Raw genomic sequence first — 17,182 nt, 5'->3', positions numbered from 1 at the left:
ACCGATAAGCTTCAAGTATGAATGAGAGTATCAACGACTGAAGTGACCATTGAACTGCAAGATATTTCCCAGATTTGGGCGAACATTAACTACCGAACTCAGAACGGATCGAGGAGTGCAAAGTCAAGAACTGTTATAAGAGAGCCCCACATCAAACTAACAGCTGTGTCAACTCATGTCAACATCACATCTAAACCATTCCTGCCAATCACATCAGCAACATCACATCTAAACCATTCCTGCCAATCACATCAGCAACATCACATCTAAACCATTCCTGCCAATCACATCAGCAACATCACATCTAAACCATTCCTGCCAATCACATCAGCAACATCACATCTAAACCATTCCTGCCAATCACATCAGCAACATCACATCTAAACCATTCCTGCCAATCACATCAGCAACATCACATCTAAACCATTCCTGCCAATCACATCAGCAACATCACATCTAAACCATTCCTGCCAATCACATCAGCAACATCACATCTAAACCATTCCTGCCAATCACATCAGCAACATCGTGACATTACAGTAGTTCGCTAAGATACACAATGTTTGGCTCGCTAAGATACACAATGTTTGGCTCGCTAAGATACACAATGTTTGGCTCGCTAAGATACAATGTTTGGCTCGCTAAGATACAATGTTTGGCTCGCTAAGATACAATGTTTGGCTTGGTTGTTTAGTTGTTTTTGTCATGTAAATACGACAAACTCTTCCGAACTCAGTTATTATGGTTTAAAACAGCTTATTTATTTCACTGTAAACTGCAGTAAGAAGAAAAATAATCGCTATTATTTCTTTATAGCACAACCAAACAATCAGTAGTAAGCTTACTTTGTACAAAACAAAATGCTAAAGACTCAGAAATTAGTTATCATTTTATTGAGGGCATTGGTGTGTTTGTGAGCAAAGTGTTGCATGAGCAGAGTTTTCCCATTCACCCCAAAAGGGGGAAAAAAAAAAATGTACTCTAGAGCGCCATGCTAATTCATGTTTAAGACAAATATACATAAATATCTTACAAACTGTAATTTACACAAAAGCCATGGGGGGAATATTAGTTCAAAGATAAAATCACAAAACTTCCAGTGCATCAAAGAAAGACCTCAGAGGCAGATGACCCCAAAAAGCAAACCTCCTCAGTACACCCCCACGCCTGAAACTGGCAACAAAAAAAAACATTTGAAAGAGCATATCTAAAAAGATTGTGGTCTGATGAGATGAAAATCTAACTCTTTGGCCTGAATGCAAACTGTTATGTCTGGAGAAAACCAGGCACAGCTCCGTCTGGAGAAAACCTTGAAGATTGCTGTTCACCGTTGCTCCCCATCTAACTTAAACAGAACTTGAAAAAAAAATCTGTAAAGGAAGAATGAGAAGAAATCCTCAATTCCAGATGACTCAAAGCTTGATACCGACATACCCAAGACGACGCAAAGCTGTAATCTCCACCACTGGTGTTTCTACAAAGTATTGACTCAGGTGTGTGAATGCTTACGTAAATTAGATCTGTATTTCATTTTCAATAAAATGTACAAATATTTCTAAAAACATGTTGTTTTCACTTTCATTATGGGGTATTGTGTGTACCTGGGTGAGGGAGAAAAAAAAATCTAATCTAATCCATTTTGAATTCATGCTGTAAAACAATGTGGAATAAGTCCAGGGGTAAGAATACGTTCTGAAGGCAACGTAACTCCCCTTAAATTCTACCTCAATGCAAAGTCTTACCAAAAAAAAAAAAAAGAGAGAAATCTGGCAACCCGAAAATAATCACTTCCTTGAAAAAGAAAGACGACGACCCACCCCACCAAAACGGCTTCAGCTCGTCCACTGTCCCGGGGTCATCCATGCAGCAACGGAGAGGTCAGAGTTGAAAGGTGAGAAGTTGACTCTTCTACCGCCAGGCCCGGTTGAGCAGTTTGACCTGTGCCAGACGTTTACTAATCATGGTGGCGAAGAACAGCGCGAACAGAACACTGCTGATCAGGACGTAGTCGTAGTCATCTTTCAGCACGTCGAACTGCTTGGAGGGGTACACCCTGGTTTGGTAGATGTCAAGACCATACGCAACCACCTGTGTGACAAAACATTCACATTTCCGTGTTAAATATTTAGTCTTTTGATCTACACTATAGTTGAATCTTCATTTCATCTACAGTCGCTCTCTGCATTGTCAGTGTAACATGGCCTTGGAAATGCAGAAGGAAGTCCACACTTGACACATTGAAGGAAGTGTAATAGACCAGTTTCTCAACCAGGGGTACTAAGACTCCTGGGGGTACCTAGCCTATCCACAGGGGGTACTAAGACTCCTGGGGGTACCTAGCCTATCCACAGGGGGTACTAAGACTCCTGGGGGTACCTAGCCTATCCACAGGGGGGTACTAAGACCCCTGGGGGTACCTAGCCTATCCACAGGGGGTACTAAGACCCCTGGGGGTACCTAGCCTATCCACAGGGGGTACTAAGACCCCTGGGGGTACCTAGCCTATCCACAGGGGGTACTAAGACCCCTGGGGGTACCTAGCCTATCCACAGGGGGTACTAAGACTCCTGGGGGTACCTAGCCTATCCACAGGGGGTACTAAGACCCCTGGGGGTACCTAGCCTATCCACAGGGGGTACTAAGACCCCTGGGGGTACCTAGCCTATCCACAGGGGGTACTAAGACCCCTGGGGGTACCTAGCCTATCCACAGGGGGTACTAAGACCCCTGGGGGTACCTAGCCTATCCACAGGGGGTACTTAAACCTAGCCTATCCACAGGGGGTACTAAGACCCCTGGGGGTACCTAGCCTATCCACAGGGGGTACTAAGACCCCTGGGGGTACCTAGCCTATCCACAGGGGGTACTAGGACCCCTGGGGGTACCTAGCCTATCCACAGGGGGTACTAGGACCCCTGGGGGTACCTAGCCTATCCACAGGGGGTACTAGGACCCCTGGGGGTACCTAGCCTATCCACAGGGGGTACTAGGACCCCTGGGGGTACCTAGCCTATCCACAGGGGGTACTAGGACCCCTGGGGGTACCTAGCCTATCCACAGGGGGTACTAGGACCCCTGGGGGTACTAGGACCCCTGGGGGTACCTAGCCTATCCACAGGGGGTACTAGGACCCCTGGGGGTACCTAGCCTATTCACAGGGGGTACTTAAACCTAGCCTATCCACAGGGGGTACTAAGACCCCGGGGGGGTACCTAGCCTATCCACAGGGGGTACTAGGACCCCTGGGGGTACCTAGCCTATCCACAGGGGTACTAGGACCCCTGGGGGTACCTAGCCTATCCACAGAGGGTACTAGGACCCCTGGGGGTACCTAGCCTATCCACAGGGGGTACTAGGACCCCTGGGGGTACCTAGCCTATCCACAGGGGGTACTATGATCCATGGGGGTACTAGGATCCATGGGGGTACCTAGCCTATCCACAAGGGGTACCTGGCCGATCCACAGGGGGTAGTAGGACCCCTGGGGGTACTAGAGAAGACTCGTGAGACCATAGGCCTACTGGTAAAATGCACATGAGGGGTACTCCAAGGACATAGGAAAATGTGGACATGGCAAAAATGTACTTTGTGGTACAGTAGCCGAAACAGGTTGGAAACCAATGTAATAGACCATAGACTCACTAGACATGTGGACTCCAGGCCAGAGGGGGCAGTGTAGATTCCTTTCACTCTCGCTACGGTCTGATTGTAGTTGATGAACCACTCTGTGCGGATGGGCATCTCTGGGGCGTAGGGTATAAGGTTCTCCTCACTGGAAATAAATGATAAGCCAATTCTTACTTTCATACAGTTTCATATAGTGACAAGGGCCCGAAAAATTGCCAAAGACTCCAGCCACTCTACTGCGTTGTTGGTTAAGGGCTTGTAAGTAAGCATTTCACCCTAAGGTCTCTACACCTGTTGTATTCAGCATTTCACCCTAAGGTCTCTACACCTGTTGTATTCAGCATTTCACCCTAAGGTCTCTACACCTGTTGTATTCAGCATTTCACCCTAAGGTCTCTACACCTGTTGTATTCAGCATTTCACTGTAAGGTCTACTACACCTGTTGTATTCAGCATTTCACTGTGAGGTCTACTACACCTGTTGTATTCAGCATTTCACTGTGAGGTCTACTACACCTGTTGTATTCAGCATTTCACCCTAAGGTCTACTACACCTGTTGTATTCAGCATTTCACCCTAAGGTCTCTACACCTGTTGTATTCAGCATTTCACCCTAAGGTCTCTACACCTGTTGTATTCAGCATTTCACCCTAAGGTCTACTACACCTGTTGTATTCAGCATTTCACCCTAAGGTCTCTACACCTGTTGTATTCAGCATTTCACCCTAAGGTCTACTACACCTGTTGTATTCAGCATTTCACCCTAAGGTCTACTACACCTGTTGTATTCAGCATTTCACCCTAAGGTCTACTACACCTGTTGTATTCAGCATTTCACCCTAAGGTCTCTACACCTGTTGTATTCAGCATTTCACCCTAAGGTCTACTACACCTGTTGTATTCAGCATTTCACCCTAAGGTCTACTACACCTGTTGTATTCAGCATTTCACCCTAAGGTCTCTACACCTGTTGTATTCAGCATTTCACCCTAAGGTCTCTACACCTGTTGTATTCAGCATTTCACCCTAAGGTCTCTACACCTGTTGTATTCAGCATTTCACCCTAAGGTCTCTACACCTGTTGTATTCAGCATTTAACCCTAAGGTCTCTACACCTGTTGTATTCAGCATTTCACCCTAAGGTCTCTACACCTGTTGTATTCAGCATTTCACCCTAAGGTCTCTACACCTGTTGTATTCAGCATTTCACCCTAAGGTCTCTACACCTGTTGTATTCAGCATTTCACCCTAAGGTCTCTACACCTGTTGTATTCAGCATTTAACCCTAAGGTCTCTACACCTGTTGTATTCAGCATTTCACCCTAAGGTCTCTACACCTGTTGTATTCAGCATTTCACCCTAAGGTCTCTACACCTGTTGTATTCAGCATTTCACCCTAAGGTCTCTACACCTGTTGTATTCAGCATTTCACCCTAAGGTCTACTACACCTGTTGTATTCAGCATTTCACCCTAAGGTCTCTACACCTGTTGTATTCAGCATTTCACCCTAAGGTCTACTACACCTGTTGTATTCAGCATTTCACCCTAAGGTCTACTACACCTGTTGTATTCAGCATTTCACCCTAAGGTCTCTACACCTGTTGTATTCAGCATTTCACCCTAAGGTCTCTACACCTGTTGTATTCAGCATTTAACCCTAAGGTCTCTACACCTGTTGTATTCAGCATTTCACCTAAGGTCTCTACACCTGTTGTATTCAGCATTTCACCCTAAGGTCTCTACACCTGTTGTATTCAGCATTTCACCTAAGGTCTCTACACCTGTTGTATTCAGCATTTCACTGTAAGGTCTACTACACCTGTTGTATTCAGCATTTCACCCTAAGGTCTACTACACCTGTTGTATTCAGCATTTCACCCTAAGGTCTCTACACCTGTTGTATTCAGCATTTCACCCTGAGGTCTCTACACCTGTTGTATTCAGCATTTCACTGAGGTCTACTACACCTGTTGTATTCAGCATTTCACTGTGAGGTCTACTACACCTGTTGTATTCAGCATTTCACCGTGAGGTCTACTACACCTGTTGTATTCAGCATTTCACCCTAAGGTCTCTACACCTGTTGTATTCAGCATTTCACCCTAAGGTCTCTACACCTGTTGTATTCAGCATTTAACCCTAAGGTCTCTACACCTGTTGTATTCAGCATTTCACCCTAAGGTCTCTACACCTGTTGTATTCAGCATTTCACCCTAAGGTCTCTACACCTGTTGTATTCAGCATTTCACCCTAAGGTCTCTACACCTGTTGTATTCAGCATTTCACCCTAAGGTCTCTACACCTGTTGTATTCAGCGCATGTGACAAATAACATTTGATTTGAACCAGTATTCCTCTCTAACGGTCAAATAACTTTGGGGTAAAAACAGGGTCCTGTTCATTAGTGCACAACGTAGCAAAAAATGTTTTGCAACAGAAAACAAAAAATTGTGCATTCGTAAATTGTGACAAAAACAGGTATTCCCTCCCAGTTTCAGTACATTTTCCTTCCTTTTGGTGCCTGATGAACACGACCCAGGGGGGTGTTGGTACTAACCGGCTGTGTTCAGTGACGACCTCTGGTCTCCGCGGATCCAGAAACATCTTGGGGAGAGACAAGATGGCTCCTGATGGTAACCCCACTGAGAAACAAATTAATTAGGATACAGACAGTGCTGAAAGAGGGGCGCTTTAAATCCACTAAACTCTGCATAACTAAAGGTTTAGCAAAAACAACAAATGTAACCATGAAAATCATTAATGACCGTCAATAACTAATACTTCTCAGGATCCTTGGTTATTGTTTAGGCAACGTTTTTTGCTCTTTATTATCGAAAACATTTAAAAAAACAAAACAAAGTACTGACCCAGGAGGACTCAGGGAGCAACATTTACCCACCCATCTACCCACCCATCTACCCACCCATCTACCCACCCATCTACCCACCCATCTATCCACCCATCTATCCACCCATCTACCCACCCATCTACCCACCCTTCCATACTGACCCAGGAGGACTCTCAGGGAGCAACATTTACCCACCCATCTACCCACCCTTCTACCCACCCATCTACCCACCCATCTACCCACCTATCCACCCATCTACCCACCCATCTACCCACCCTTCCATACTGACCCAGGAGGACTCTCAGGGAGCAACATTTACCCACCCATCTACCCACCCATCTACCCACCCTTCCATACTGACCCAGGAGGACTCTCAGGGAGCCACATTTACCCACCCACCCATCCATACTGACCCAGGAGGACTCTCAGGGAGCCACATTTACCCACCCATCCCTCCCTTCCATACTGACCCAGGAGGTCTCAGGGAGCCACATTTAGCCACCCACCCATCTATCCACCCATCTATCCACCCACCCATCCATACTGACCCAGGAGGACTCTCAGGGAGCCACATTTACCCACCCATCCCTCCCTTCCATACTGACCCAGGAGGTCTCAGGGAGCCACATTTAGCCACCCACCCATCCCTCCCTTCCATACTGACCCAGGAGATGCCTAGAGGTGATGCCCTTCTCAGTGAGTGTAGCCTCCATAGTGGTGATGGGAGAGGGGAAGATGTAGGTCTGCTGTAGGACCTGGGGCAGATGGGGTCTGTCCAGACTACTGAACACGGTGCTGTTATACAGCTCTGTCCCTTCAAACAGCTCCAGCACACTGAACTCATTACGCCTGGACTTGGTGTTCCAGTACTCATACTGTGGAGAGGGAGGGACAGAGAGAGAGAGGGAGGGACAGAGAGAGAGAGAGAGAGAGGGAGGGACAGAGAGAGAGAGAGAGAGAGAGAGAGGGAGGGACAGAGAGAGAGAGAGAGGGACAGAGAGAGAGAGAGGGAGGGAGAGAGAGAGAGGGAGGGACAGAGAGAGAGGGAGGGACAGAGAGAGAGGGAGGGACAGAGAGAGAGGGAGGGACAGAGAGAGAGGGAGGGACAGAGAGAGAGGGAGGGACAGAGAGAGAGGGAGGGACAGAGAGAGAGGGAGGGACAGAGAGAGAGGGAGGGACAGAGAGAGAGAGAGGGACAGAGAGAGAGAGAGAGGGACAGAGAGAGAGGGACAGAGAGAGAGAGAGGGACAGAGAGAGAGAGAGGGACAGAGAGAGAGAGAGAGAGAGAGAGAGAGAGAGAGAGAGAGAGAGAGAGGGAGAGAGAGAGAGAGAGAGAGAGAGAGAGAGGGACAGAGAGAGAGAGAGAGAGAGAGAGGGACAGAGAGAGAGGGAGGGACAGAGAGAGAGGGAGGGACAGAGAGAGAGGGAGGGACAGAGAGAGAGGGAGGGACAGAGAGAGAGGGAGGGACAGAGAGAGAGAGAGGGACAGAGAGAGAGAGAGAGGGACAGAGAGAGAGAGAGGGACAGAGAGAGAGAGAGGGACAGAGAGAGAGAGAGAGGGACAGAGAGAGAGAGGGAGAGAGAGAGAGAGAGAGAGAGGGACAGAGAGAGAGGGACAGAGAGAGAGAGGGAGGGACAGAGAGAGAGGGAGGGACAGAGAGAGAGGGAGGGACAGAGAGAGAGGGAGGGACAGAGAGAGAGGGAGGGACAGAGAGAGAGAGAGGGACAGAGAGAGAGAGAGGGACAGAGAGAGAGAGAGGGACAGAGAGAGAGAGAGAGGGAGAGAGGGAGGGACAGAGAGAGAGAGGGAGGGACAGAGAGAGAGAGAGAGAGAGAGGGACAGAGAGAGAGAGAGGGACAGAGAGAGAGAGGGGGACAGAGAGAGAGAGGGGGGACAGAGAGAGAGAGAGGGGGACAGAGAGAGAGGGGGGACAGAGAGAGAGAGGGGGACAGAGAGAGAGAGGGGGACAGAGAGAGAGAGGGGGACAGAGAGAGAGAGGGGGGACAGAGAGAGAGAGGGGGGACAGAGAGAGAGAGGGGGGGACAGAGAGAGAGAGGGGGACAGAGAGAGAGAGGGGGGACAGAGAGAGAGAGGGAGGGACAGAGAGAGAGAGAGGGACAGAGAGAGGGACAGAGAGAGAGAGAGGGACAGAGAGAGAGAGGGGGACAGAGAGAGAGAGGGGGACAGAGAGAGAGGGAGGGACAGAGAGAGAGAGGGAGGGACAGAGAGAGAGAGGGAGGGACAGAGAGAGAGAGGGAGGGACAGAGAGAGAGAGGGAGGGACAGAGAGAGGGAGGGACAGAGAGAGAGGGAGGGACAGAGAGAGAGGGAGGGACAGAGAGAGAGAGAGGGACAGAGAGAGAGAGAGGGGGAGGGACAGAGAGAGGGGGAGGGACAGAGAGAGAGGGAGGGACAGAGAGAGAGGGAGGGACAGAGAGAGAGGGAGGGACAGAGAGGGGGGAACAGAGAGAGACAGAAAATGTTTAAGGTTTCTCAATAGCTGGAAGACAGTAGTTCATTACCCTTTTTCCATAGAAATCATCTTTGTAACACTTGTGACCGTAACAACAGCAGCTGATACTACTACTGATACTACTACTGTTAATACTACTACTACTGATACTACTACTGTTAATACTACTGCTACTGATACTAATACTACTGTTAATACTACTACTACTGATACTACTACTACTGATACTGATACTACTACTGTTGCTACTCCTACTACTACTGATAATACTACTACTACTGATAATACTACTACTGATACTACTCCTACTACTGATACTAATACTACTGTTAATAGTACTACTACTGATACTACTACCACTGATACTACTACTGTTAATACTACTACTACTGATACTAATACTGTTAATACTACTACTACTGATACTAATACTACTGTTAATACTACTACTACTGATACTACTACTACTGATACTACTACTGTTGCTACTCCTACTACTGATAATACTACTACTGTTGCTACTCCTACTACTGATAATACTACTACTGTTGCTACTCCTACTACTGATACTACTACTACTGTTGCTACTCCTACTACTGATACTACAACTACTACCACTGATACTACTACTGCTGCTACTACTACTGATACTACTCCTACTACTGATAATACTACTGTTAATACTACTACTACTGATACTACTACTACTACTGATACTACTACTGTTGCTACTCCTACTACTGATAATACTACTACTGTTGCTACTCCTACTACTGATACTACTACTACTACTGATACTACTCCTACTACTGATAATACTACTGTTAATACTACTACTACTGATACTACTACTACTACTACTGATAATACTACTGTTAATACTACTACTACTGATACTACAACTACTATCACTGATACTACTACTGATACTACTACTGCTGCTACTACTACTACTGATACTACTACTACTGATACTACTCCTAGTACTGATAATACTACTGTTAATACTACTACTGATACTACTACTACTGATACTACTCCTACTACTGATAATACTACTGTTGATACTACTACTACTGATACTACTACTAATACTACTACTACTGATACTACTCCTACTACTGATAATACTACTGTTAATACTACTACTACTGATACTACTACTACTGATACTACTACTGTTGCTACCCCTACTACTGATAATACTACTGATACTACAACTACTACCACTGATACTACCACTGATACTACAACTACTACTACTGATACTACTACTACCACTGATACTACTACTGCTGCTACTCCTACTACTGATAATACTACTACTGTTGCTACTCCTACTACTACTGATAATACTACTACTGTTGCTACTCCTACTACAAATAGTACTACTCCTACCACTCCTACTACTACTGTTGCTACTCCTACTTCAAATAGTACTACTCCTACCACTCCTACTACTGATACTCCTACTACTGATACTACAAATAGTACTACTCCTACCACTCCTACTACTACTGTTGCTACTCCTACTTCGAATAGTACTACTCCTACCACTCCTACTACTACTGTTGCTACTCCTACTTCGAATAGTACTACTCCTACCACTGATAATACTACTACCGATAATACTACTACCACTACTGATAATACTACTATTACTGCTACAACTAATATCACTACTGATAATACTACTACCACCACCACTGATAATACTACTACCACTACTGATAATACTACTACCAGTACTGATAATACTACTACCACTACTGATAATTCTACTAATAATACTACTACCACTACTGATAATACTACAACTACTACTACTGATACTACCACCACTACTAATAACACTACTACCACCACCCCTACTGATAATACTACTACCACCCCTACTGATAATACTACTACTACTGATAATACTACTACTACTGATAATACTACTACCACCACCGCTGATAATACTACCACCACCACTAATAATACTACTACTGATAACACTACTACAACTGATAATACTACTGATAATACTACCACCACCCCTACTGATAATACTACTACCACCCCTACTGATAATACTACCACGACCACTACTGATAATACTACTACCACCCCTACTGATAATACTACCACGACCACTACTGATAATACTACTACTGATAATACTACTACCACTACTGATAACACTACTACTACTGATACTGATACTACTACTGTTGCTACTCCTACTACTGATAATACTACTACTGTTGCTACTCCTACTACTGATACTACTACTACTACTGATACTACTCCTACTACTGATAATACTACTGTTAATACTACTACTACTGATACTACTACTACTACTACTGATAATACTACTGTTAATACTACTACTACTGATACTACAACTACTATCACTGATACTACTACTGATACTACTACTGCTGCTACTACTACTACTGATACTACTACTACTGATACTACTCCTACTACTGATACTACTACTGTTAATACTACTACTGATACTACTACTACTGATACTACTCCTACTACTGATAATACTACTGTTAATACTACTACTACTGATACTACTACTACTGATACTACTACTGTTGCTACCCCTACTACTGATAATACTACTGATACTACAACTACTACCACTGATACTACCACTGATACTACAACTACTACTACTGATACTACTACTGCTGCTACTCCTACTACTGATAATACTACTGATACTACAACTACTACCACTGATACTACCACTGATACTACAACTACTACTACTGATACTACTACTACCACTGATACTACTACTGCTGCTACTCCTACTACTGATAATACTACTACTGTTGCTACTCCTACTACTACTGATAATACTACTACTGTTGCTACTCCTACTACAAATAGTACTACTCCTACCACTCCTACTACTACTGTTGCTACTCCTACTTCAAATAGTACTACTCCTACCACTCCTACTACTGATACTCCTACTACTGATACTACAACTAGTGGACTACTCCTACCACTCCTACTACTACTGTTGCTACTCCTACTACAAATAGTACTACTCCTACCACTCCTACTACTACTGTTGCTACTCCTACTTCGAATAGTACTACTCCTACCACTGATAATACTACTACCGATAATACTACTACCACTACTGATAATACTACTATTACTGCTACAACTAATATCACTACTGATAATACTACTACCACCACCACTGATAATACTACTACCACTACTGATAATACTACTACCAGTACTGATAATACTACTACCACTACTGATAATTCTACTAATAATACTACTACCACTACTGATAATACTACAACTACTACTACTGATACTACCACCACTACTGATAATACTACTACCCCTACTGATAATACTACTACCACCACCCTACTGATAATACTACTACTACTGATAACTACTACTGATAACACTACTACAACTGATAATACTACTGATAATACTACCACCACCCCTACTGATAATACTACTACCACCCCTACTGATAATACTACCACGACCACTACTGATAATACTACTACCACCCCTACTGATAATACTACCACGACCACTACTGATAATACTACTACCACCACCGCTGATAATACTACCACCACCACTAATAATACTACTACTGATAATACTACTACCACTACTGATAACACTACTACAACTGATAATACTACCACCACCACTACTGATAATACTACTACTACTGATAATACTACCACCACCACTACTGATAATACTACTACTACTACTGATTATACTACTACCACTACTGATAATTCTACTAATAATACTACTACCACCCCTACTGATAATACTACCACGACCACTACTGATAATACTACCACCACCGCTGATAATACTACCACCACCACTAATAATACTACCACCACCACTAATAATACTACTACTGATAACAACTGATAATACTACTGATAATACTACCACCACCCCTACTGATAATACTACTACTACTGATAATACTACTACTACTGATAATACTACCACCACCACTACTGATAATACTACTACTACTACTGATAATACTACCACCACCACTACTAATACTACTACCACTACTGATACTACTACCACTACTGATAATACCACCACTACTGATAATACTACCACCACTACTACTGATAATACTACCACCACCACCACTACTGATAATACTACCACTACCACTACTGATAATACTACTACCACTACTGATAATACTACTACCACTACTGATAATTCTACTAATTATACTACTACCACCCCTACTGATAATACTACTACTACTGATAATACTACCACCACCACTACTGATAATACTACTACTACTGATAATACTACCACCACCACTACTAATACTACTGATAATACTACTACTACTGATAATACCACCACTACTGATAATACTACCACTACTGATAATACTACTACTACTGATAATACTACTACTACTGATAATACCACCACTACTGATAATACTACCACCACCACTACTGATAATACTACTACTGATAATACCACCACTACTGATAATACTACCACCACCACTACTGATAATACTACTACCACCACTACTGATAATACTACCACCACCACTACTGATAATACTACTACCACTACTGATAATACTACTACCACTACTGATAATACTACTACTACTACTGATAATACTACTACTACTACTGATAATACTACTACTACTGATAATACTACTACTACTACTGATAATACTACTACTACTACTGATAATACTACTACTACTGATAATACTACTACTACTGATAATACTACCACTACTGATAATACTACTACTACTGATAATACTACCACCACCACCACTACTACTGATACTACTACCACCACTACTACTACTACCACTACTGATAATACTACTACTACTGATAATACTACTACTACTGATAATACTACTACTACTACTACTACTGATAATACTACTACCACCACTACTGATAATCATACTACGACTACTGATAATACTACTACCACCACTACTGATAATCATACTATGACTACTGATAACACTACCACGACCACCGCTGATAATACTACTAATAATACTACCACCACTACTGATAATAATACTACTACCACCACTAATAATGCTACTACTACCACTAATAATACTAATAATAATAATACTACTACCACCAATAATACTACTACTACTGATAATTCTACTAATAATACTACTACTACTGATAATTCTACTAATAATACTACTACTACTGATAATTCTACTAATAATACTACTACTCCTACTACTGCTGATAGTACTACTACTACTACTGTGAATACTTGGCTACTACTACTCACCACCACCCAGTTCTCAGAGTGGACAAAGTGTACGGGCCCCCTGGCCTTCCTCTGGACGGCTTCATGGATGATGCGTCCAGTCACACCGTCGACCAGGAACACGCCCACGAAGGCCCGCTCAGGGTGTGTGTCTGTACTCTCCGTCACCACTGCCAGCAGGTTAGGGTTCAGGTACTGTGGTGAAAAAAGAAGAAGAGAGACTGTTATTCAGGTCTTCACACACACACACACACACACAAAAAAAAAATGTTCTTATTTCCAACTAGTTTGTATGTGCATTTGTTTGCTCATCTAAAATGATTAAAAGTTCAACTTTTGGGTCAGAGTTTGCAGATATTACCCGCTGAACATACATTTTAGTCCAGGACTAGTCTAAAATCTGGATCTGGGAAACCGGCCCTTAATAGTTTGCGTGTAGAGCCTCTAGTCCACAGCCTTTCTTAAAGAATGGGTGGCAACCCACTTGCCGTGTTAATAGTGGGTTGTTGACGTGTCAGAGTAAACGTAGAATTATTTAATGAATTACTGGAATTGATTTGGCCATGTGCATGTCCTCCCACCTAGAGCAGCGTTTACTCCTCCCACCTAGAGCAGCGTTTACTCCTCCCACCTAGAGCAGCGTTTACTCCTCCCACCTAGAGCAGCGTTTACTCCTCCCACCTAGAGCAGCGTTTTACTCCTCCCACCTAGAGCAGCGTTTACTCCTCCCACCTAGAGCAGTGTCCTCCCACCTAGAGCAGCCTTTACTCCTCCCACCTAGAGCAGTGTCCTCCCACCTAGAGCAGTGTTTACTCCTCCCAGTGTTTACTCCTCCCACCTAGAGCAGTGTTTACTCCTCCCACCTAGAGCAGTGTCCTCCCACCTAGAGCAGCGTTTACTCCTCCCACCTAGAGCAGTGTCCTCCCACCTAGAGCAGTGTTTACTCCTCCCACCTAGAGCAGTGTCCTCCCACCTAGAGCAGTGTTAACTCCTCCCACCTAGAGCAGCGTCCTCCCACCTAGAGCAGTGTTTACTCCTCCCACCTAGAGTGTCCTCCCACCAGTGTCCTCCCACCTAGAGCAGCGTTTACTCCTCCCACCTAGAGCAGTGTCCTCCCACCTAGAGCAGCCTCCTCCCACCTAGAGCAGTGTTTACTCCTCCCACCTAGAGCAGTGTCCTCCCACCTAGAGCAGTGTCCTCCCACCTAGAGCAGTGTTTACTCCTCCCACCTAGAGCAGTGTTTACTCCTCCCACCTAGAGCAGTGTTTACTCCTCCCACCTAGAGCAGTGTCCTCCCACCTAGAGAGCAGCGTTTACTCCTCCCACCTAGAGCAGTGTTTACTCCTCCCACCTAGAGCAGTGTCCTCCCACCTAGAGCAGTGTCCTCCCACCTAGAGCAGTGTTTACTCCTCCCACCTAGAGAGTTTACTCCTCCCACCAGTGTTTACTCCTCCCACCTAGAGCAGTGTTTACTCCTCCCACCTAGAGCAGTGTTTACCTCCTCCCACCTAGAGCAGTGTCCTCCCACCTAGAGCAGCGTTTACTCCTCCCACCTAGAGCAGTGTCCTCCCACCTAGAGCAGCGTTTACTCCTCCCACCTAGAGCAGTGTTTACTCCTCCCACCTAGAGCAGTGTCCTCCCACCTAGAGCAGTGTCCTCCCACCTAGAGCAGTGTTTACTCCTCCCACCTAGAGCAGTGTTTACTCCTCCCACCTAGAGCAGTGTTTACTCCCACCTCCCACCTAGAGCAGTGTCCTCCCACCTAGAGCAGCGTTTACTCCTCCCACCTAGAGCAGTGTTTACTCCTCCCACCTAGAGCAGTGTCCTCCCACCTAGAGCAGTGTCCTCCCACCTAGAGCAGTGTTTACTCCTCCCACCTAGAGCAGTGTTTACTCCTCCCACCTAGAGCAGTGTTTACTCCTCCCACCTAGAGCAGTGTCCTCCCACCTAGAGCAGTGTCCTCCCACCTAGAGCAGCGTTTACTCCTCCCACCTAGAGCAGTGTCCTCCCACCTAGAGCAGTGTCCTCCCACCTAGAGCAGCGTTTACTCCTCCCACCTAGAGCAGTGTCCTCCCACCTAGAGCAGTGTTTACCCCTCCCACCTAGAGCAGCGTTTACCCCTCCCACCTAGAGCAGCGTTTACCCCTCCCACCTAGAGCAGCGTTTACCCCTCCCACCTAGAGCAGCGTTTACCCCTCCCACCTAGAGCAGCGTTTACCCCTCCCACCTAGAGCAGCGTTTACCCCTCCCACCTAGAGCAGCGTTTACCCCTCCCACCTAGAGCAGCGTTTACCCCTCCCACCTAGAGCAGCGTTTACCCCTCCCACCTAGAGCAGTGTTTACCCCTCCCACCTAGAGCAGTGTTAACTCCTCCCACCTAGAGCAGTGTTAACTCCTCCCACCTAGAGCAGTGTTAACTCCTCCCACCTAGAGCAGTGTTAACTCCTCCCACCTAGAGCAGTGTTAACTCCTCCCACCTAGAGCAGTGTTAACTCCTCCCACCTAGAGCAGTGTTAACTCCTCCCACCTAGAGCAGTGTTAACCCCTCCCACCTAGAGCAGTGTTAACTCCTCCCACCTAGAGCAGTGTTAACTCCTCCCACCTAGAGCAGTGTTAACTCCTCCCACCTAGAGCAGTGTTAACTCCTCCCACCTAGAGCAGTGTTTACCTTGTAGAGAACACTACGGTCTCCCATCACTCTGCCCTGAGAGTGGACCCTGTAGTTTACTAGTACGTAGAGCTGTCATTACCTTGTAGAGAACACTACGGTCTCCCATCACTCTGCCCTGAGAGTGGACCCTGTAGTTTACTAGGTACGTAGAGCTGTCATTACCTTGTAGAGAACACTACGGTCTCCCATCACTCTGCCCTGAGAGTGGACCCTGTAGTTTACTAGTACA

The 17,182-nt window shown here is 45.2% G+C and overlaps 1 protein-coding gene and 2 long non-coding RNA genes across 5 annotated transcripts in view; 1 reads left to right on the top strand and 2 right to left on the bottom strand.

Moving 5' to 3' along the window:
* Window positions 1-871: 871 nt before the first annotated feature.
* The window catches only part of LOC118382079 (ER membrane protein complex subunit 1-like), a 39,211-nt gene continuing 22,900 nt past the window's right edge, over window positions 872-17,182 (bottom strand). The window contains exons 18-23 of one of the 2 annotated variants that reach the window (XR_008082152.1): window positions 14,304-14,477; window positions 7,140-7,350; window positions 6,185-6,269; window positions 3,643-3,772; window positions 1,818-2,088; window positions 872-1,370 (exon numbers count right to left, since the gene is read on the bottom strand). Coding sequence is in view for 1 of the 2 variants with exons in the window: in XM_052481330.1 (XP_052337290.1) it covers window positions 1,909-2,088; window positions 3,643-3,772; window positions 6,185-6,269; window positions 7,140-7,350; window positions 14,304-14,477 (780 nt within the window). In the remaining variant the exon portion in view is untranslated. Of the gene's footprint in view, window positions 2,089-3,642; window positions 3,773-6,184; window positions 6,270-7,139; window positions 7,351-14,303; window positions 14,478-17,182 lie in introns of both variants that reach the window. The other variant, XM_052481330.1, reaches the window with a different exon arrangement.
* Window positions 4,669-5,573, bottom strand: LOC127912382 (uncharacterized). Of its 2 annotated transcripts, XR_008082154.1 has the most exons (4): window positions 5,507-5,573; window positions 5,264-5,321; window positions 4,891-5,113; window positions 4,669-4,816 (listed from the first exon to the last, which is right to left on the bottom strand). It is a non-coding gene; the product is annotated as an uncharacterized LOC127912382 (long non-coding RNA). The 2 variants fall into 2 exon arrangements; XR_008082153.1 differs by lacking the exon at window positions 4,669-4,816 and having other exon boundaries at window positions 4,854-5,001.
* LOC127912383 (uncharacterized) lies at window positions 5,066-5,610 on the top strand. Its single transcript, XR_008082155.1, has 3 exons — window positions 5,066-5,140; window positions 5,513-5,549; window positions 5,585-5,610. It is a non-coding gene; the product is annotated as an uncharacterized LOC127912383 (long non-coding RNA).

This window comes from Oncorhynchus keta, chromosome 27 (assembly GCF_023373465.1).
Source record: "Oncorhynchus keta strain PuntledgeMale-10-30-2019 chromosome 27, Oket_V2, whole genome shotgun sequence".
Classification (NCBI taxonomy): Eukaryota; Metazoa; Chordata; class Actinopteri; order Salmoniformes; family Salmonidae; genus Oncorhynchus; species Oncorhynchus keta.
The sequence above is the reverse complement of the archived record's forward strand: the minus strand, read 5'-3'. Positions and strand labels throughout refer to the sequence as shown.